Raw genomic sequence first — 22,745 nt, 5'->3', positions numbered from 1 at the left:
CCCGCTCTCACCCGTCAAACCCACTCGGGCTAGCGGAAAAAAGACAGGAAAACCCGAAGGATGGAAAAGCCCGCCCAAACCGTAACTTCACAGATGACGTCCAGAGAAAACCTAAGGGAACCTGCAATGCGTGACATCAACGTACAAAACCCTGGCTCTATACAAACACCCAAACATGCCAATTTGAGAAAACACTGTTTGTAATACTAAGTTTTTCATGGACATTTTTACAGAGAAAACTGTGAACTTTCAACAAACACTGGAGAGGTCGTAGTGAACACGAAGTGGGTCATGCCCAGGTCAGGCTGAAGGCTGGCAAGGAGCCGGGCTTCCAGGAGAAGACACACATCTAGGGGGTGGGGGCGCCCACAGAGCAGTCTCCAGGTCGGGGGTGCAGGAACAGGTCAGTGACGGCCCTGCCCACCAGCAGGAAAGACAAGTGTGTGAGCTGCAGGACCACAGGGTCAGACGCCGCGTCCTCAGACCAGACAGACACATGCTGTTCAGACACACCCACTCCAGGGCCGCAGGGCACAGCCCGGGCATGGCCAGGCTCTGAAGCGTGCTGTCTGTTATCTGCGCTGCCCAGGCCCCGGGGGAAGTCACGGGGCTGGGGTGTGCTTCCAAGTGACCCAAAGGAAGGAGCGGGTGAGGCGGACAGCCCAGTGCTGCCGAAGCTGGGGTACGGGGATGGCGCTTCCGACCTCACAAACATCCAGACTTTTTACAAGGTCTTTTAAAGACAGTTAAGAGCAGGGACGCCGAGGGGCAGACACTCAATGAGCAGAGCCAACTCCCTGCCACCACAAGCCAAGCCGGGGAGAGACCCAGTCCCCGGACACGGAGCCCAGCCCCAGGCGACAAGGGGCCAGACCGCGCCGTGGCCTGCGGTCAAGGCCTGCCCACACCCGCAGCAGGCGAGCAGCCGCCACGGCAGGAAGAACGAAAAAGCAGGCCTGAGAGGGACCCAGCCGTGTCCGCTACAAGGGGCTGATGGGCCTGGAGGGGTCTCAGGAACAAGTGTCAGTCAACGTTTTTTGCTACATTGGATAAATCCCTGTTAGTGTCTCTTTTCTTTTTTTTTAAACTTTCTATATTAAAGTCATGACAAACAGGGATAAAACAGCATTAAAACCATCCCCTGGGACTTCCCGGCAGTCCAGTGGCTGAGACTCCACACGCAGAGGCCGAGGTCAGGGACCGCTCAGGCCACAACCACCACGAGCCTGCAAGGCCAGATAAAACGCCACCCCTGCTCACACACACAGACGCGGGAGCAGGGCCGGGCCGCCCCAGGGAGCGGGGCCACCTTCCCCTCCAGCCGGCTGTAACTCCGAAACAGGCCCCGCGCTTTCAGAACAGCTGAGGTGGAGGTCAGGGGACACGAGAAGCCACCCTCCAGACCCAAAAAGCCCAGAGTCAGCCTCTGGAGGGGCGCAGTTCTGGGCCTTGCTGGTTCCTAGGGCGCCCCCCTGCCCGACTGCGCAGACCACGGCCGGGGAGCCCGGGGGGCCTGTGCGCACCTCCCAGCCGGACCACCCCCCGAGCCAGGCAGCTGCCTGCACCGGGCGCCGCCCCTCGGAGCCCAAGCAGGCGAGTGACAGCCAGCCGGTCCGAGCCCCCTTTCCTGAGAAACCCCACCAGCACTGACCCCCCAGATGCCCACCTCAGCACCCAGGCCTGCAGGGCCAACCCTCTGAAAACCACACCTCCCTCCACAGCACTGAGGAGAAGAGAACCCCAGGGGGTGGGCACGCCCTTCAGCCTCATGGGGAGGCACAGGTGGTCTAAGGGTGACCCCAATCCAAGGAGGCCAGGCGGGACTCCCAGCCGCAGGCAGGAAGGCGCCCGGGGAGGCTGGCCCCCCTCGGAAGGTGCATAGGGGCACATGGACCGCCCCTGGGAGGGCACACGGGTGAGCCGTGAGCGAGGGGGCCTCGGGGTCAGGGGGTGACGGGGAGATTTCCCTCCCCCTACTTCTGCGACGTTTTATAAATCTGAAGTTATTTCAGAACAAAAAACTGAAACTGATAAAAGGACAAGGCATGACAGGATGCCAAGGCCGGTCTCCACAGGCACCAGGCCCATCCCACGACCCACTGCAGGCAGCGACCTGAAGCGCAAGACAAAGAAAAACGTCCACGTGTCTGCCCCTCTCTGCAGAAGCAGACGCGGGGACCGTGAGCCAGCACGGCCAGACCCCAGGCCGGCTGCACAGACACCCCAGGGGCCGGGCCCACTCTGCGCCCCCAGGATGCCCCGGCCTGCCAGGCGTCCGCACACCCGAGGGACACGGGACGCCGCCCGTGGCTCCCCGCTCGGCGCTGGCTTCAGCCCGACACGCGGGAGTCCCTGGGGGAGGTGCTCAGAAGTGCCCGCGACGCAGCACAGCCACGGTGAGGCGCCAGGCTCCCCCGCTGGGCTGCACTGACTCAGTGCCCACGGGCCGGCCCGTGCCCAGGCCCCACCCCACCCCTGGAGGCCCTCGGGGCAGAGTCTGGAGCTGGCCGCCAGCCCTGTGCCCTGCCCCCACCCCAAACTCACGTACAGGGAGCCCAGCGAGGTCAGGGGAGGGTCAGCATGGACGCGTGGCGGCCACGTGGCGCAGGCCCCGGCGCGTGCTCCCCCGGCGGGGCAGGGGCGGGCTCGCAGCCAGCTCCCCACATCACGGCCACAGTCCAGCCCACACCCCCGACCCGGGCTCTGTCAACAGCCCCATGGGGCACCTAGAGCCGGGCTCCCACCTGTGGGGGCCAAGAGGCTTCCCCGTGTCCCCAGGCCGCAGCCCATCAGAACTTTAGAAATCATGGTAAAACTAGCTGCCAGAAACATGAAAAGCAGACAAACGAGACTCAGGCCCAGACTCCTCACTGCTACATTCAACCGAGCATTAACCGAGTGAGCCCAGCAACCCCTGAGCCCCCGCCATCCGGCCAGCCTCCCCTGGGGTTTCGGCTGCATCCTCGAAGGGAGAGAGCTGAGACGCCGTGCCCCTATCCTTGTGAGGGCCCCGTCAGAGCTTGTGAGGCAGCGTCCACAGTGAGCAGCGGCACATGAGCCGTCTAGGCGACAGGACAGCCCCTCCCCGAGGCCCCCCTCCCCACGTCCAGAGCTGCGCCCACAGCGCAGACAGCCTACAGCTTCGCAGGAGCTTCACGCAGCTAATGACCCCAGAGACCCAGAGGCTCCAACTCCACACACCCCTTCTCCGGGCCTGTGCCGTCCCGCGCCTGCCTCCACCACGCTCTGCCCTCACCCAAGAGGCAGACAAAGCGGCTGAGGAAACAGGCTCCAAGGAGAACAGCAGCCACTGAGAAAAAGGGACGCTTCACCAGGAGGAGGGCCGCACCAGCTCAGGCTGGAGCGGAGGGCGAGTGACCGCGCTCTCTCCTTCCGCCCTGACTTTGCTGACCCAACTTTAAATGCGCTGCTTCTACGTCGGGGAAAGTCACTCTTACTGAAGAACAGAGGAGGGAGGGGAGCGGCAGACAGATGTGCACGGCTCCCGGCCACCAGACAACCTCTCGGGAGCAGCCCAAGCTCGCTGAAGGCTGTGCCCTCACGGCAACAGGGCCAGGAGGCCACGAGGACCCCATCCAACCCACCCTCCCACCCAGGACAGAGCATGGCGTTCCCCAAAGTGCCAATGGCACGCCTGGCCACACGCGGAGCAGCCCGCAGGGCCGAGACCACACAGCCGGCTGGCCTGGGGCCCTCAGACAGGAGTGGGCAGAGGCTCACAGCATCCACACCTCTGTTCTGGGGTCTATTAGCAGATACAAAAAAAAGCAACCTTTGTAGCGTAAACACGCGGCAAGATTCGCAAAACTAAACCAACTATCTGCCTCTTGCTGAGAGCAGATGGCGATCTCAAGATCAGTCGGTCTGAACTACCGTCTTCAGCTGGAGACAACGTTTCAAACTACGCAAACCACAGAAGCCCTCACAGTCCCTGCCTTCTCACAGCCGACCCGTCCCTCGGCCAAGGGAGGGGGCCCCTCCTCCTCTGAGATTTCAGAGCCCCTTGTGCAGCCGGCGCCCGAGCCAGCTCCAAACACCGTACTGGCAGCGGCTCTGTCCTGCGCCAGCAGCTGTGCGGGGTTATAGCCCCACTGACCCGCACTGGGGCCTGGATCCTAAGGCCACCCTGTGGACCACAGCCTCAAGAAGAGAGCAGTGGTCGTGAGCTTGGGCCTCCCAGCCGCCCCAGCACCCCACACGCTGGTCTGATGTCAGGGTCTCCGGAGACGCTGGGCAGCACCAACGGCAAGGCCCAGGTCCGCGCGCTCTGGCCCAGGTGCACCGCTGACCTCCGCTCTGAGCAGGGAGGGCACGACGAGGGCCTGTCGCGCCTCCGTTCGGCCGCCGGGGCAGCTTCCCCATCAGGCAGCACCTCCGACCCCAGAAGCCCGCGCTTCCCAGCCGCGTGCCTGCTCCTCGGGCAGACGGGTGGATGGATGGGCGGACGGGCAACGGGCACATGGGACTGGACAGAGGGCAGCACCTTGGACTCCTGGATTCTCAATTTATAAAGTCACAACTTTTATTTACTTCAATTTTAGTAAACCTAAAAACCCTGGGGTCTTAAACAAAACCTCTTGATACAAATCCTGTACTTTCCAACCCTCAGGCAGAAATGCAAGTGAAGTCGCTCAGTCATCTCCTACTCTCTGCGACCCCATGGACTCTAGCACACCAGGCTCCTCCTTCCATTGGATTTTCCAGGCAAGGGTACTGGAGTGGGTTGCCATTTCCTTCTCCAAACGCAAGTGAAACTGTCTTTTAAAAGTCAGACCGACTTATTTGCAAAGAAACGCTGTTGGTTTTACCAGAAGTCTTCTCCAGGTGAGAGGAATGATGAGTGCTTTCTAGTCACTGTCTGAACTTACTGATCCTATGTACTTTTTTCCTCTTGGACACTTCTAACTTGTAACAAACACCCAGGAATTGCCTGCTCCTCTAGCACAAGGCGGGATCTTCAGTGGCCATGCCCACCACACCTGACACCCTGACGCATCCCCCTGAAGCGCTCTCCCTGCCTTTCCCGGGGCCCCGGGCCGGCAGCAGGCACGCCCTCAACACTCAAGCTGTGTTTTAAGTCTTCCCAAACCACATGGCACTCACAGGTCTGGTAAGAAATTCACCAAGCCACTTACTTACTTGGTATTCCCAACAAGAGCATTTTTAAATCCAATGAAATAAAGACAGAAAGTCAGTAGCAAGAGAGACAAGCAGAAGGGGAAACAGTCCAGAGACGGGGGTAGCCGGTGGGATCCTGACCCACCACCGTGGACCACTCTAGAAAGAGAACCGCACGCCGACCAGGCAACGCTCGTCTGAGAGAAACTGCTGGGAAACCAGACAGCCAGAGCCCCGAAAGGAAGGAAGCCAGTTTCCCGCCAGGGTCCCCGTCAGCCCCACTCTCGTCTCCACCATGTCGGCCTCACCCGGCCACACTGCCTAAGTCTAGCAAATTAAACATCCCACGAGGGGACTCCTTGCTGATCCGGCGGGGGATAGTCCACCTCCCAGTGCAGGGAACATGGGTTCAGTCGCTGGTCGGGGACCTGGGCCCCGATATGCTGCAGGGCAACAGAGCCCGCGTGCTCGGAGCCACACGCCACAGAGGATCCCGTGCACCGCAGTTAAGATCTGACGCAGCCAAATAAATGAATGCGTTTTTTAACATCCCACGACACCCCGAAACGTTGGTGTGAGCACAGCGAGGAAGGGCAAAGAGGGCAACGACTCCTGGGACACCTGAGTCGGGACTGCGGCCAGGGCAGGCTCGGCCCCAGGCCCCGAGGAAACCAGACACACACACGCCTCCGTCTCAGACTCGAGTCTCTGACAACATCCGTGCTCCCGCCAAGTGGAGCGGGAACAAGGCCCGGCAGACGGCACGCAGCAGGCCCGCACAGACCCTGCGCCCCCTTGCAGCGCTCACCTCTGCGGGGGGATGTAAGGCGCGCACACAGGCGGCAGGGCCGTGCAGGGCTCCCGGGGCGTCTTCTTAGCCTTCTTGGCTTTCTTCCTGACCTTGGACGTGGACCTGACCGCTTTGACCGAAGTCTCCTTCCGACAGACGCCGTTCTTCATCTCCACGTCCCCGTAAATGTTCAGAGGCCTGCGGGTGCAGCCGGGGGGCGTGTGGACGTCACAGTAAGCGGTCTTCCTGACGGAGAAGGTGGCGGCGCCGCCGGCCAGCTCCTTCACGGGCTCCATCTTCATATAGAGGCCAGCCCGCTGGGCGCACGTCACGTGGAAGGCGGTGTAGCAGTTGGCTTTGTGGCACTGGATGCAGGCGCCCACGCCCTTCTGCTTGCAGAGGTAGCACGTCAGCTTCCAGCGCGCGGGGGGGATGTTCCGCACGCCGTCGATGGGCTCGATGAAGACGGTGTTGGCGAAGCCCACCTCGGGGATCCACAGGGCGCACACCACGTGGCCCCAGCGGCCGTCGTCCGTCTTCTTGAAGGCGCCGCCCTTGTTGGGGCAGAGCACGCAGTCGGCCGGCCGGGCCCGGGACTGCAGGCAGTGGCGGCACAGCCACTGGCCCTCGGGGATGTAGGGCACGCCGTAGCACTCCTGGTGCACGGCCAGGTTGCACATGTCGCAGAAGAGGATGGCGTTGCTGTTCTGGCACTCGCCGTCCATGCACACGCAGCACACGGCGTCCTCGTCGATCAGGCACTGCTGCTCCCCCTGCTTCTGCTTCTCGCAGTGCGAGGCCTTCTCGAAGCGGTCCATGAGGAACTCGAACACGCTCTGCGACACGGCCGAGACGCAGTCGGCCCTGCGCCTCTCGTTGACGATCTCCAGCCAGGCGTAGTCCTCCTCGTCCATGTCGTACTCCACCTCCTTGTCCAGCTCCTCGGCCGACTTCTCCACGAACTTGTAGTACACCGGCGGCCGCCGCGGCGCCGACGGCGGGCTGTACTCCACCAGCCGCACCTTGGGCTCGGGCAGGGCGCTGGCGGAGGCGGGCGCGCCGTGCGTGCTGGGCGGGGCGTCGCCCTTCTTCCGGACCCGGTTGTTCTTGTGCCGCTTAGTTCTCAGGCACACGGGCGGCCGCTCGCTGTTCTCCTTGTTGCTGTTGCACTCGCTCATCTCCTGCGCGGTGAGGTCATCCTCTAGGATGATCTCCAGCGGGTCGAAGATGCTGATCCTGTGCAGGCGCCCCTCGATCTCGATCTCCACCATCCTCTGGGCTTGCGCGTAGGTCAGGGTCTCTCGCGTCGGGGAGGGCTTGGTGCTGCCGGGGGAGGAAGGGTGCCTCGCTGCAGCGCGATGACCGCGGCCTTTCCTCCTCATTTGGCACTGACTCCCTGAAACAGACAGAGAACACGTGAGCACCACACAGAAGGCGTGAGAGGCGAAAACCAGCAACACACGTGGGCAGAACTAACCAACTTGCACTAAATCAAAACAGAACTCCCAGCCAGCCTGCCTCTGAGGTTTCCAAAATCACTCATCCTGGACTCACGAAGATATCTCAACAACCATCAACGACCATTGCCACCAGGCCACTGCCCCCCCAGGGACTCCCAGGACCAGAGGAGAAGGCAGATGGTCAGGAGGGCCCCCAGAGGCACATGCAGGAACAAGTCCTCCAGAATGCTGACACCTACTGCTTACTGATCACCTTGGACCCACACCCCTCACAAGTCGGGGTCGTAGTCCCAAGCCCAGAATAGTACGTGCACAGACCTGCACTCCTGGAGGCTCTGGCCACTGCTACCCAGGAGAGAGCCCTCAGCCCGTCACTGTCTCCACGAACACACCCTCCACCACCATGTGGAGGCACAGGCCACCCAGCCGCACCCGGACCCAAGAGGGCAGCCCCATGCTGGCCTGGGCAGGCTTCACCCCTAGGAGACCCCACCCAGCCTCTCCAGGGCCTCAGAAGTGGCCACCGCACGTCCGCCACCTGCCCTGCCCCTCGGGGGCCTTCTCAGCTGCTGGCTTGACCACAGTGCTGGGCCGTAATCCTGCCACAGCGAGGGCAACCCGGAGACTCGCCACCCACAGAGTGCTCCTCCTCTGTACCAGGCGCAGCACACGCTCAGGCGCCTTAAGCCTCCGCCAAGGAGACTTTCGGGCATTTGCTCTTGTCAGACGTCTGCCATCGACCACCAGCAAGTTCTATTTCTAGTCTCCCTCTCCTGACAGTCCCTGACTCTGGTCCACCACCCGCCAATCAGAATGACACCTTAAGAACTGATGACAATGCCCTCTCCTCCCTCCAAACAACCACACACCACTGCCAGGAAGCAGAGTGATGTTGACAAGACTGGCTGACACACAAGCCAGGTGGAGCCCAAGGCCCACCGCTGGACAAGGCCCTGGGGAGTTGACCCAGGAAAAGCCGTCATACGGTGGCCTACGCTGTCACACCTGAAAGGAAATCGCAGCAGACCCGAAATGCACTCCTTAAGACAAGTCCTTCTGACTGTGGTTTTCCTTCTCTTTTGTCAAACAGAAATGTTTATCTGAAATCTGACAAGAATGCCCTACAAAAGGGAGCATGAGAGCCACCATGGGCAAACCAACCCTAACCCACCTGCATCTCCGCGTCCCAGGGGCCCACACAGCCCTGGATTCCTGGAGTGCAGTCAGCCAAGCTGCCCCCCGGCTGGCCCTGGCCCTACCATCCCTTCTGGGGGAGAGGAGGACAGTCCCCCTGCTGTCAGCACCACAGCCTGCAGGAAGGCCCCCAGTGCAGCCGGGACACAGCCGCGCGCAGCCTCAGGGGTCCTTCAGGGTGGGGCAGAAGCCACAGTTGGTTACTCAGCAGATGAAAGGCAAACGTGTAATTTTCTCCTCCAGAGCACAGTACCAACAGCACTAACCATAACCAGCTCTTCAAAACCCATATGCTCCTGAAGGGACTGAGGCTTTGTATCTGGCCACTTGCTACAAGAAGGACAGCACTTACTGGTCACGGCAGCTCTGCAATCTGAAAGCTCCACGGTGACAGGGACAGAAGGTGCTGGTCACTCTGTAGACCACCTCACCAGCCCACCATTCCCCTACACCCCAGGCTCCAAACCTTCAACCTCCCTCCACCTGGAGCTTCCGTGCAGGACAAAGGTTCCCACGTGGAGACCATCGGCAGCCCCTCCAGACCCTTTTGATAAATGCCCTTTGAAAAGCCATGCGACCACGAGAGAGGATACGCGGCACCCAGGGCCGGTTCACCTTCCCCATCACCGCCTTTCCCGCCTGGCCCTGGGACAGCCACGAACACCCTCGCGCATGGGCGGCACACGGCGCCTACCCCCGCGACCCTTCCCGGGCGGTGGGCGGCTCCTCCAGCGGGGCCCGGCCGCAGCGCGTGCCCCGTAAATTACAACCAGGTCACTTCTTCCTGGGGGCCCGGAGGCCGCCCGCTGCGGGCGCGGGAGGGGGCGGCCGCCCGAGTCCGCGCGGCCCTGGAACAGGAAGTTTCCCGTCCAGGCTCAACAAGCCCAGCGCGTCCGTTACATAACGCGACCCTCGGGCAAACGCTCGGCCGCGGAAGCCGAAACCCCGAGCCGCCCCCATCTCGCAGGGCGGCCGGGCGGGAGGCGCGGCGGGCAGGGCGGCCCCGCCGCCTCCACAGCCCGGCCTCCCTCCCCGTCCAACCTCCTGCCCGCCGGCCTCGCCTCCCTCCCTGTCGAGCTCCCAAGCCGCCCGGGCTCCCTCCCCAGCCCGACCTCCCCCCCAGGCCTCCCCGCCTCGCCAGGCCGGCCTCCCGACCGGACCTCCTGGCCTCCCCGCCTCGCCAAGGCCGGCCTCCCGACCGGACCTCCGGGCCTCCCCGTCGGCCGGCCTCCCTCCCTGCCGCCCGCTCAGCCTCTCCAACCGGCCCGCCCTCCCTCCCCGGCCTTACAGCATCCCGACCGGACCCCCAGGCCTCCCCGCCTCGCCAGGCCGTCCTCTCCGGCGGCCGGCCTCCCTCCCCGCCGGCCCCTCGGCCTCTCAACCCGGCCGGCGTTCCTCCCCGTCCAGCCTCCCGCCCGCCGGCCTCGCCTCCCTCCCTGTCGAACTCCCAAGCCACCCGGCCTCCCGACCGGGCCTCCGGGCCGCCCTCCCCGGCCTGCCGCCCGCCGGCCCCGGCCTCCCCGCCGCCGCCCCCACACCGCGGCCTCCCCCGGCCCCACCGCCCGCGGACAATGCGTCGCCGCGGCGGCCCCAAACATGGCGGCGGCCCCAGCACCGAGAGGCCGGCGGCGGCGGCGGCCCGCGGGCGAGGCGGGCGAGGCGGCGGCCCCGGCCCCAGTCCCGGCCCGCCCGGCGCACTCACCTTCGGGGCCGCGGCCGCGGGAGCCGGGCGGCGGGCGCGGGGGCCGGCGCGGCCGAGGCGGCGCTAATGGCGCCCGCGGCTCCTCCGCCAACGGCCGCGCAGGCCCGGCCCGCCGCCGCTCTGGGCGCGGGCTCCTGGCGGCGGCGGCCCGGCCCGGCTCGGCGCGGCGGCCGCGGGCTCGCGGGCGGCGGCTCGCGCGGGCGGCGGGGCCGAGCAGAGGCCCGGCGCGGGAGCCCGGCCGGCGGGCGGCGGGCGGCGGCGGCGGCAGCGGCGGCGGCGCGACGGGGCGCTGGCGCGGGGCTGCTCGGACGCCAGGGCCGGCTCGCTCGCCCGCTCGCTCCCCAGCGAAGCAAACAATGCGGCGAGCGCTCCGCCCGGCGCGCTGCGTGCAAGACGCGCCCCGCCCGCCGCCGCCATGACGCGCGACCGCCGCCGGGGGAGGGGACGGAGGGCAGGGCCGCGCGCCGACGCTCGGGCCGGGGGCATCTGAGGGGCGCGGGCTTCAGTGGAGGGGCCGTCGGGCGGGCGACGGGGACCGCACACGGGTCGGGGGCATCTGAGGGGCGCGGGCTTCAGGAGAGGGGCCGTCGGGCGGGCGACGGGGACCGCACACGGGCCGGGGGCATCTGAGGGGCGCGGGCTTCAGGAGAGGGGCCGTCGGGCGGGCGACGGGACCGCACACGGGTCGGGGGCATCTGAGGGGCGTGGGCTTCAGGAGAGGGGCCGTCGGGCCGCTGTGGGGCACCCGACATTCCCTCTGGAGGCCATCTGAGGGGCGCGGGTTTCAAGGGAGGGGGGGCGCGGACACCGGGCCTGGGGGCATCTGAGGGGGTGCTGGGTGGGGGAGCCTGGGAGGGGAGTGGGAAGGGGATGAAGGGGGCCGATCCAGGAGTCGGGAGCACTGGATGGGGTGGCCCCGCTGTGTGTTGGGGGAACCTTGGGGGGTGCCTGACGGGGGGGCCACAGGACGGAGGGAACCCAGAGTGAGCGCCCGATGGACACGGGCCCAGAGCTGCAGGCAGCCGGGAGGGCCCTGCGCTGGACGGCCGGGCCTCGGTGGAGACCAGGGGCCACGGGTACTGGCAGGGGCAAGCAGCGGGGGAGCCCTGAGGAACTGGGGTGCGGGTGTGGGGGGCCTGGGATGGGAACACCCTCCGCGGGATCCAGGTAGGACAGAAGGGGCCTGAGCAGCGCTAGTTCAGAGGCCTGAGGGTTAGCCAGTTAGTCCCCACTGGCAGCTTCCACTGTGGCCTTGGCTTGAACTCCAAAATTCAGTGGTTTCATGATAGTTTTCATCTCCAGAATGAGTCCCCAAGTGTTTGGGGAGGGGGAAGAGGCCTGGCTGTTTCCCTGAGGATTTGGCCATGAAGGAGCCCAGCCCTGCCAGGGGGTCAAGCAGCCAATAGCCCCCAGTCTGTGGCAGCCAGGGAGGCCCCTGTGTAAGAGAAGAAACATGCTCCCAGGGCAGAGCCTGGGTTCTTCAAAGCCCCAGGAGACCTTCTTCCACGTGGGCAGGCAGGGCAGGGACCACTGCTTAGGTTCTTCCGGCAAACACTTTATTGGGAGTAGGCTGGCCCTGTCCACCCACGTGTGCTGGTGGGGGCCTTTTGCTGACCAGAATTTGTGCATCCAGTGTACAGATTGAACAGTGAAAGCTTGGTGGGTGGCTAAGGACTGCAGGCAATGTCACCCAGTGATTAAGTTCCTAAGCAAACTCCAACCTCCAGACACATCCTTGGGCCAAGGTGAGGCAGACCCAGCAGTGGGCCCCCGATCACATTTGCACCAGATGCAGGAGCCGCACCCACGTCCTCCTCTCTTAGAAATGTCCGCTGTCTGGGTCCAGATGTGTGGGAGCAGCAGAGGAGAATAAGCACCCTTGTCCACCCTGGACAAGCCAGGTGCCAACAGGAAGCTGGAGACAATCTTGTGAAAGAACAGACAGGAAACAGAGAGCCCGGGAGGACGGCTTCTCCACCACCAGAGTGACGCCAGGAGTGAAGGCATGTCCTAGTGGCCTTCTGGAGTTCCAAGGATGAAGAGACTAGCTCAAAAGCCTTCAGTGGGGAAGGGTCTTCTTTAATCAGGTGGAACCTGATTGTCAGTTGGCAAAGGGGTGAACCTGTCAACATTCTCAGAGAACTGAACCTAAAATTCCGTACACAGTGAAACTAGCATTCAAGAGAGACAGCAAAATAAAGGTGTCTTCACACCTATAAGCATCCACACACCAGGTCTCTCAAAAAGGACTGAAAGATATGCCCTAGAAAATAAAAACTGAAACCAAGGGTAAGACCTTGATGCCACAAAGAAACCAGCTTAGACTGTTCAGAGAGACTCAAACAACGACTTGAGAGAAAGTCCCACGTGAGACCGGGACTATGGAAAGAGGAGGGAGGAGCAGGAAGGAAGCCCACCCGACTGCTCTTGTATCACAGCCCTGAGTGCCCACTGGAAGGACTGATGCTGAAGCTGAAGCTCTGATACTTCGGCCACCTGATTCGAAGAGGGACTCATTGGAAAAGACCCTGATGCTGGGAAAGAATGAGGGCAAAAGGATAAGGGGGTGACAGATGGTTGAAGGGCATCACTGACTCAATGGACATGAGTTTAAGCAAACTCCAGGAGACAGTGAAGGACAGGGAAGCCTGGCATGCTGCAGTCCATGGGACCAAAAACAGTCAGACATGACTTAGCAACTGAACAATAAACAACAAGAAAATTTTAGAATCAAAAGGAAAAAAGTCTAAAATTCCAAAGTTTCCATGAGAAAAATGGAAATAGGACTTGCAGATTTCAAAACAGCCAGGAGAAAACTGAAGTGAAGAAAAATTGTGCCAACAAAAAGCCGAAAAGAGAAAAAAGATGATAAATGAGGAACACAAAATTAGATGACAGGAATAAACTCAAACATCTGAGTAATCAGAGACATGATGGAATTAAAATCATCTATTAAAACACAGAGACTCTCTAATTAGAATGTTGACACAGTTAAATACTAATTATGAGAAACACACCCCAAAAACGTCACCTAGATTGAAAATAAAAGGGTGGAAAACATGTATCATGCAACTTTTGTTCCTCAGAAGACCATAAGGAGAATGAAGAACTGAAAACTAGAAGATATTTGTGACACAAACACCTTGCAAATGATTCATATCCACAATAAAGAACCCTCCAAATCCATTAGAAAAGACAAGCCAAAAGAATGATGGGCACGTCTATCATCAGTCTCAGAGAAGATCATGGAAAAACCTCCCTGGCGATTTTGGAAATACAAACTAAAACCACACCAAATGAACACAAACCCTGCTGGCCAGAACTCCAGGTGACACAATTATCTTGTAAACGATGTGGCATTCTTCAAAGAAACTGGGTGTGTGCGTCAGCAAGCCATTGCCGCATAACAAACCACCCCCAAACTAGGAAGCTTCAAACAACAACAATCACTCCTTTCACTCAGGAATCTGCTACTTGTGAGAGATTTCAGCAGCACTGCTCCTTGCTGCACCCCTGGTGCCTCCTGGAACACCCAGCACCTGTGTGCCGGACAAGCTGGCTCCCGCTGTGGGCTGCCGGCCTGGGGGAACGCCCTCAGGGGAGGGTGGCCAGGTTCCAAGAGCAAGAGTCCCGAGAGAACCAGGGGGCCCCGTATCACTTTTCAGACGTCACGTAGCATCCCTTCACAAAGCTGACCCGGTTCGGTAGATAGGGGGACAACGACCCCTACTTCCTGTGAAAATCAGTATCAGGGTCACATTTTAAGCAGAGCACGTGGCAGAGAGAAGTGACTGTGGCATTTGGGGAAATGCAAGCTGCCAGGGTGTGCACACCTGTTCCCAGCGCTAGGGTTCAGTCAACAGATACTCCTAGGGACGTCCCGTGCCTGGCCGCATGCCAGAGAAACCTGCACCAACCCATCAGGAGACCAGGCAACATTTTCAAAGCAGCACTAGTTTTAAGAGCAAAAATACTGCAAAGTGAAAGTGTTAGTCGCTCAGTCGTGTCCAGCTCCTTGCCACTCCATGGACTGTAGCCCATCAGGCTCCTCTGTCCATGAAATTCTCCAGGCAAGAGTACTGGAGTGGGTTGCCATTCTCTTCTCCAGGGGGTCTTCCCAACCCAGGGATCGAACCCAGGTCTCCTGTGTCTCCTGCATTGCAGGCACATTCCTTGCTGCTGAGCCACCACGAAAGCCCAAGCCATCAGGGAAGCTCCCCAGTAGACGCATCAAGCTCGGCTCAGCTCTGGGTACATCCCTGACCCTCCCGCTCCACAGCCCTCGCTCCCCACCCCACCCCATTCTATCTTTGCTGAAAGCTTAGGCCTGACAAAGGCAAGGAGATGGTATCCGTGTTACTCTGTAATGTTCTATCGACACTTTTTGGCAGGAGTAAGATTAAAATCCTTCTTCTTGATCTACCTCTAACCTTTCATTTAGTAGACTGTGCTTTTGCAAACAATATCCTTTAAATGATATTTTCTTACTTTGGAATTCAGGGAAAATCATTTTTACCCACAATTAAATTCTAAGAGAAATCTAGTTATTTGCATAGGTTCCATAGAAATCAGTTCTCTTTTTTACCAGGATGTAATTAGACAAATAGAGAAGGAAATGGCAACCACTCCAATGTTCTTGCCTGGAGAATCCCATGGACGGAGGAGCCTGGCGGGCTGCAGGCCATGGGGTCTCGAAGAGTCGGACCCGCCTGAGCGACCGACGCTAATTAGACAAAAGGACTGTGCCGCCATGGCCTGACACGGGTGTCACATTTGAGAACACGTCTCCTGTGATTCGGGATGACCTGTCCATCTCTGGAACCAGGGTTGTAGCCTCTGCGATGAACCAGTGCCCACAGGCCCACAGCAGGGCCTGAACGATGGTGTGCCTGGGTTCCGCTTCGGATGCAGTCAGGCAGACGGGAACTGTGCCCAACCCCTATGTCCTTGTGAAGAAAGAAACTCACCCACATACATGCACAGGTGTTGCAGGCAAGAGAAATTTGAATCTCAGGTGTACTAGAGACTCAACCCCACATTTCTGGTGAGGACATCTCCAGACAGAAGTGGATTTTCCAGCCTTGGTTGTTAGGTAACCCCGTGTGGCTTAGCTGTGCCAGCCCAGCAAGGAGGTGCAGATGTGTTAATTACCAGTCCTTTCAGCACCTGTGTAGGTGAGTCAGGTCCAAACACAAAAAGACTGGCTTTCTGTGGAGAACCACCTTTGGAGAAGATGTATCCTCATGGCGGGGGGACTACTTAAAAATTTCCAAAACATGAATGAGCGAGAGGACGGCCGTGGGTCCTTTTGGTGGGAGGCTGAGTGTGTTCCAGCAGACCCGCCAGGGTACTTTTTGATTCTCTAGGGTGTGTATCTGTTTTACTTGCTGTTTACTATTGATTATGATTTTTAATAACTCAGAAAAGGTAGATTTTAACTGGCAGAAAATGGATGGGTAGGTATTGAGATTCTTGTCTGATAGCAATGCAAATGAATTTTCCCAGCGGTGATAGAATTTATTTCTGCAGAAAAGGTTAGTTGGAAGAGGTTGCAGTTTTACAGCCCCGTAGAACATTAACCAGGTTTTAATCTAAATCAGCGTGCTTACTCAAGCAAGCTTTTTTCCAGCCACTCACTACACATCCTTCTCTCCCTCCAGGGTTTTGAACCAGCCTCAGCATCACGCTGGTCTCCTCATTAACGAGGTAACTAAATCTTGGACACACCCTCACGTCAGAGCCGGGGAGTTGTATTCTTAACTTTCGAAAGTCAGAGTTGGGCAGCTGCGTATCTCTTTGCGTCCTCGGCGTCTCCAATAAGACACGTAACAGATGCCCCTAACCAAACACGCCTGACGCCCGGCTCCTGGCCTCCGTCCCCAAACTGCTGCCCTGGTGTCCCCCCATCTGTTACGGGTTGAATTGTGTCCCCCCCACAGAGATAGACTGGCACCCTCACGCTCAGTACCTGTGGACGTGACCTTTCTTGGAAATAGGGTCCCTGCAGGCGATCGAGGCCACTGGGGGGCCCTGAGCCCATGAGTGGTGTCCCCACAAGCAGAGGGAACTGTGGACGCAGACTCCAGGGGCGAAGGCCACGAGACCACAGAGGCAGAGGCTGGAGGGATGCGGCTGCCCACCCAGGAACGCCAGGAGTGACCCCCCCCAGACAGGAAGAGGCAGGAAGGATGCTCCCGACGGGCTTCGGGGGGAGGCAGCCCCGACGTCTGACCTCAGACATCCCGCCTGCAGGGCTGGAAGACGACGCGTCTCTGGGGTCGAAGCCTCAGGGCCGCCGGGTCTGTGGCGCTTTGTCAGGGCGCCTGGCACGCTAATGCAGCTTCTCAGGTGGTGGTGACTCCACGCCTCCTGAGAGGCGCTCCTGCTGCTCACGTCTGTTGTTGTCCAGCTGCCAAGCAGTGTCTGACTCTGTGACCCCATGGACTGCAGCATGCCAGGCCTCCTGAGCCATCCCCGAATCCCGCGAGCTGCCCTCGGAGGCATCCGGAACCAGCCCAGTGTCTCCGCCCCTGCTGCGACCCGGCGCCAGGCTTTCCTCTCTCCCCTGCCATCCAGGCGTCCTGCCGGGGCTCTCCGCCGCCCCAGCATCGCTGTAGCTCTTCTCTGCACAGAGCCCACGTGATGCTATCACCCCTGCGCTTGGAACCTCCCAGTGGCTCCGCAGTCTCTCTCAGAATAAAAGCCAAAGTCCTCAACTCGACAACCAAAAAATAACCAGATGAAAGAATGGACAAACGAACTGAATAAACACTTGCCTGGAGAAGCCCTGCAAATGGCCAATGAGCAGACGAGAAGATGCCCAGCGTCCCTGGCTGCCATGGAAAGCAGACCAGATCCACAGGGAGGAGCCCTCCGCTTGTGCAGGGGTGGGGCAAGCTTCCAGTGAGGGGGCACGGGCTCCATCGCTGGTCCCGGAATATTTCACATGCCCCGCACCGCTCCCGTGCCCACGCACCTCGATCCTATGCTCACAAGAGAAGCCACGGGAGTGAGAAGCCCGTGGCCACAGTGAGGAGCAGCCCCAACTCGCCCCAACTAGAGAAAGCCCGCATGCAACAACCCAGACCCAGCACAGCCAAAGGAACAAAGTGATTAATCTGAAAAAGACGCAATGAGATACCCCCTCACACCCTCTAGGGTGCCCAGAATCAAAAAATTAGGGGACTCCCCTCACAGCCCAGTGGTTAGGACCCCAACCTTCCAGTGCTGGGGCCGGGGTTCAGTCCCTGATTGGGGAACTAGGATCCTGCAAGCCATGTGGCCAAAAAAAAAAAAAATCAGATAATAACAAGTATTGGTGAGGATGTTGGAACCCTCTTGCATTGCTGATGGGAGTGAAAAATGCTACAGCTACTTTGGAAAACAGCTGGGCAGTACCTCAGTAATTCCGCTCCTAGGTATGTGCCCAAGAAAGAGGAAGGAAAACACAGGTACACACAGAACATGTACACATACATTCACAGCAGTGTTGCTCATAATAGCCAAGAGGTGAAACAAACCAAGTGTCCATCAGGGGATCAATGTATAAATGTGTCCCCATGCATGTTGCTGCTGTTGTTCACTCAGTCGTGTCCGACTCCTTGTGACCTCGTGGACTGCAGCACGCCAGGCCTGTCCTTCACCATCTCCTGGAGCTGGCTCAGACTCCACTGAGTAGGTGATGTCATCCAACCATCTCCTCCTCTGTCATCCCCTTCTCCTGCCTTCAATCTTTCCCAGCATCAGGGTCTTTTCCAATGAGTCAGTTCTTTGCATCAGGTGGCCAAACTATTGGAGCTTCAGCTTCAGCATCAGTCCTTCCAATGAATACTCAGGACTGATCTCCTTTAGGATGGACTGGGTGGATTACCTTGCAGTCCAAGGGACTCTCAAGAGTCTTCTCCAACACCACAGTTCAAAAGCATCAATTCTTCGGCACTCAGCTTTCTTTATGGTCCAACTCACATCCATACATGACTACTGGAAAAATCATAGCTTTGACTAGACGGACCTTTGTTGGCAAAGTAATGTCTCTGCTTTTTAATATGCTATCTAGGTTTGTTGTAGCTTTTCTTCTAAGGAATAAGTGTCTTTTAATTTCATGGCTGCAGTCACCGTCCACAGTGATTTTGGAGCCCAAAAAAATAAAGTCTCTCACTGTTTCCATTATTTCCCCATCTATTTGCCATGAAGTGATGGGACTGGATGCCATCTTATTTTCTTGAATGTGGAGTTTTGAGTTTTAAGTCAGTTTTTTCACTCTTCTCTTTCACCTTCATCAAGAGGCTCTTTAGTTACTCTTCACTTTCTGCCATAAGGAGGGTGTAGTGTGCATGTCTGAGGTTATTGATATTTCTCCCAGCAGTGTTGATTCCAGCTTGTGCTTCATCCAGCTTGGCGTACATGGAGTATTAGCTTATAGTGCTCAGTTACTGAGTTGTCTCCAACTCTTTGCAACCCCATGGACTGTACCACGCAAGGCTCCTCTGTCCATGGTAGTTTTTCAAGCAGGAAATACTTGAGTGGGTTGCCATTTCCTCCTGGAGGAACCAGGGATCAAATCCACATCTCCTGCATTGGCAGGCAGGTTCTGTACCACTGAGCCCCCAGGGAAGCCTGAATGGCGTCCTCTTCAGCAATAAAAAGGAATGAGGTACTGAAATGGGCCCCAACAGGGATGGACCTTTAATAACGTTCTGCAAAGTGGAAGAGACAAAACGTCACAGATCACATGACTCCATTCACATGAAATGTCCAGAACAGTCAAACTCATGGAAACAGAGGGCAGATTAGTTGTTGCCAGGGCCTGGGTCAGGCCACGGGTGTGGGGTTTCTTGGGGGAAAGAAGTTTCTTCTAAAACTGACCGTGGTGAGGGTTGCACAACTTTGTGCATAAACTAAATACTCTTGTGTTTCACTTTTTTACCGCACCGTGTGGCTTGGAGGGTCGTAATTCCCCAGCCAGGGATGGGGCCTGGGCACAGCAGGGAAGGCACCGAGTCCCAGGCACCAGACCGCCAGGAAACGCCCTTGAACTGTACGTTTCAAATGAGTGAACTGTGGGGCATGTGAATTACATCTCAGTAAGGCTGTCTTCCCTGATGGCTCAGATGGTTAAGCATCCGTTTACAATGCAGGAGACTTGGGTTCGATCCCTGGGTCGGGAAGATCCCCTGGAGAAGGAAATGGCAACCCACTCCAGTACTCTTGCCTGGAAAATCCCATGGGTGGAGGAGCCTGGCAGGCTACAGTCCATGGGGTCACAAAGAGTCAAACACAACTGAGCAACTTCACTTTCACTTTTTTCACTTTCTTTCAAAGCTGTCTTAAAATACACTGAATAATCACATAAATTAAAAATCCTAACACTAGACAGTAGATGATGAAGACTTGTCTCTTCCTGCTCCTGAACTAAATATAACTTTAAAAATTGGGAAAAGGGCTTCCCGGGTGATTCACTGGTAAAGAATCTGTCTGCCAGTGCAGGAAACAGGTTCAATCCCCAATCCGGGAAGATCCCGCATGCCACAGTGGACTAAGTCCCCGCGCCATGACTCCTGAGCCTGTGCTCCAGAGCCTGGGAACTGAAACTACTGAGGCCCCACGCCCTAGAGCCTGTGCCCTGCAAGCGAAGCCGCCGCGGTGAGACGCCTGCGCACCACAGCGAGAGAGTGGCCCCTGCTCGCCGCAGCCAGAGGAAAGCCCAGCACAGCCAAAATAAATAAATAAAAAGATTAAACATTAAAAAAGAAAGAACTTACAGGAGAGGAAAACGATCAACAGACACCAACAGTGAAATGAATCAGATGTTGTGATCATCTGACAGAGATTGTAAAGCAGCTGCCACAAAATGCCTCTATAACCGATTACAAATTATCTTGAAACAAGTCGAAAAATGGAAAATCTTCTTGCATAGAAACAAGCTATTAAAAAGTCAAATGGAATCACAGAACTGAAAAATACACCAAAATTTAAAACTCACTGAATGGGCTCAATAACACAATGAATATGACAGTTGAGTCTATGAACTAGAGAACAGAAGAGTAGAAATTACCCAATCTGAACAACCAAAAGAAAACAGGCTGAAGGAAAACAAACAAACAAAAATAAAAATAAAAACACAACCAAAAGCCTCTTGCAAGCAAACAGAAATGATACACTGCCTATAAGGGAAGAACAACTGGAATAACATTGGCTTTTTTTATCAGCAACCACAGAGGCCAGAAGGAAGTGCCACATTTTTCAAATGCTGAAAGGAAAGGACTGTCAACCACGAATTGCATATCTCGCGAAAAGAACGAAGTGGGGCTTCCCTGGTGGCTCAGCGGTGAAGCGTCTGCCTGCGAACGCTGGAGACGCCGGTTCAGCCGCCGCTGCCGGAGACCCCACCGGCCGAAGAGCGGCCACAGTCCTTGAGCCGGTGCTCTGGAGTCATCCACAGCTGCGGAGCCGTCGGGCCCCCGAGCCCGCGCACGCGGAGCCGCTGCGGTGCGAAGCCCGCGCCCCGCAGCTGCAGCACAGCCCCGCCCACAGCGGCTGGAAAGAGCCCCCGCGGCAGCCAAGACCCAGCACAGCCAGGCAAGGAACACAGAGCGCCAAAGCCTCAGCTGGCGGAGAGGAGGAAGTTACACAAACGAACAGAAGGAAGCAGAGGGACCTGACTGGCTGCCCAGCGGGGAGGCTTTGCACTTCACTGCCAGGGGCCCAGGTTTGATCCCTGGTCGGGGACCTGGGACCTCCCTGCCACACAGCACAGCCAAAAAGAGATGGAAGGGGAGACAAAGGCATCCACAGACAAGGAAAACGAAGGGAGCTTGTCACTGGCGGGACACCCCGAAAGCATCGCTAAAGGAAGTTCTTCAAACAGAGATGAGGCCACAAGGCTCAGACCCTCAGGAAGGTGAGGAAAACCACAGAACGGGTGACACAGAGGGACGTGTAGTAACTATTCTCATCATGACCCTCTTATGTCGCGCTGCGTGGCTGAAGCAACACTTGTAACACTGTCGGGTGTGGCGCTAGGTGTACATGTAAGAAAGACTTGGGCACGTCGAGCTTTAAATGGGAATAGTAATGGGAGTTAAGTGTAAGGTTTCCACACATCACTCAAAGGGCTGAGATTATATTCGCAGACTCTGATAACTTGTGTTTGTGTCCTGTAATACCCAGAGAGTTGAGGAAAACTGTACAAAATGTTATACTCAAAAACACTCTTAAAAAACCAAAATGGAATTCTAAACAGTGTTCAGTATCCCACGAGAAGGCAAGAAAAGCGAAAGAGAGGAATGATTAGAGAGGAAGCAAATAGGAAACAAATGATAAAATGGCAGAGTTCAGCCTTAATATATCAAAATTTTATACAAAAATGCTTTAAATACACTGAATAAAACACACAGATTGTTGGAGTGAATTAAAAAAACCCACAACCTGACTCTATGCTGCCTACAGGACAGCAAATATAACTACATAGTGGGATAAAAATAAAAGAATGTAAAGAGTATTAATTCAAATATTAGCCAAAAATGTTGGGGTGACCACAGTATATTATTTATTACATATTAATGCATTATTTATCATGTTATCATTTATTATATATTAAAATCACATAAAGTAGACTGCAGAGCAAAGAAAATTTCTAGAAACAAAGAGGAATACCACATAATGATAAAAGGATCAATCCAGTTGGAAGACATAATGATTGTAAGTACACACCAAACAACAGAGTTAAAAACATATAAAGTGGGACTTCCCTGGTGGTCCAGTGGTTAAGACTTTTCCCTTCTAACGCAGGGGGTGTGGGTTCGATTCCTGGGTGGACAACTAAGATACCATTTGCAACATGGTGTGGCCAAAAAAAATACATATATACATATGTGTGTGTGTGTGTGTGTGTGTGTGTGCGCGTGTGTAGCAAAATATAATAGAGCTGAAAGAAGAAATAGCCAAATCTAAAATTATAGCTTTTACTTAGGGACCTCCACACTCCACTGTCAGCAAATGATGGAATGTCTACACAAAGTCAGCGAAGATTTAGAAGAAGGCAGAACCGTCACCAAGCAACAGGGCCTAAAGGGCGTTTACAGAGCTGTCCATCAAACAGCAGCAGAATAAACACCCTTTTCAGGCATCCAGGGAGCACTGACCAAGACAGACCACATCCTGGGTCACAGAACAGACTTCAACACACTTGAGAGGATTGAAATCACGCACAATATGTTGTTGGATCACGCGTGCGTGTGCTGCCACTCAGCTGAGTCTGACTGTTTGCGACCCCGTGGACTGTAGCCCGCAGGCTCCTCTGTCCATGAGATTTCCAAGGCGAGAATACTGGAGTGGGTTGCCATTCCCTTCTCCAGGGGATCTTCCCGCCCCAGGGATTGAACCAGAGTCACCTGTATCTTTTGCATTGGCAGGCGGATTTGTTACCACTGAGCCACCTGGAAAGCCCCTGTCCAGTCAG

The 22,745-nt window shown here is 57.2% G+C and overlaps 1 protein-coding gene across 6 annotated transcripts in view; it reads right to left on the bottom strand.

Moving 5' to 3' along the window:
- BRD1 (bromodomain containing 1) overlaps window positions 1-10,416 on the bottom strand; it is a 34,368-nt gene extending 23,952 nt beyond the window's left edge. For 3 of the 6 annotated variants that reach the window (XR_006264166.1, XM_043440665.1, XM_043440666.1), the window contains exons 1-2: window positions 10,286-10,416; window positions 5,948-7,325 (exon numbers count right to left, since the gene is read on the bottom strand). Coding sequence is in view for 5 of the 6 variants with exons in the window: in XM_043440665.1 (XP_043296600.1) it covers window positions 5,948-7,311 (1,364 nt within the window). In the remaining variant the exon portion in view is untranslated. The remainder of the gene's footprint in view (window positions 1-5,947; window positions 7,326-10,285) is intronic. The other 3 variants (XM_043440662.1, XM_043440663.1, XM_043440664.1) reach the window with 1 other exon arrangement.
- Between the last annotated feature and the right edge of the window lie 12,329 nt (window positions 10,417-22,745).

Source organism: Cervus canadensis, chromosome 21 (assembly GCF_019320065.1).
Source record: "Cervus canadensis isolate Bull #8, Minnesota chromosome 21, ASM1932006v1, whole genome shotgun sequence".
Taxonomy (NCBI): Eukaryota; Metazoa; Chordata; class Mammalia; order Artiodactyla; family Cervidae; genus Cervus; species Cervus canadensis.
The sequence above is the reverse complement of the archived record's forward strand: the minus strand, read 5'-3'. Positions and strand labels throughout refer to the sequence as shown.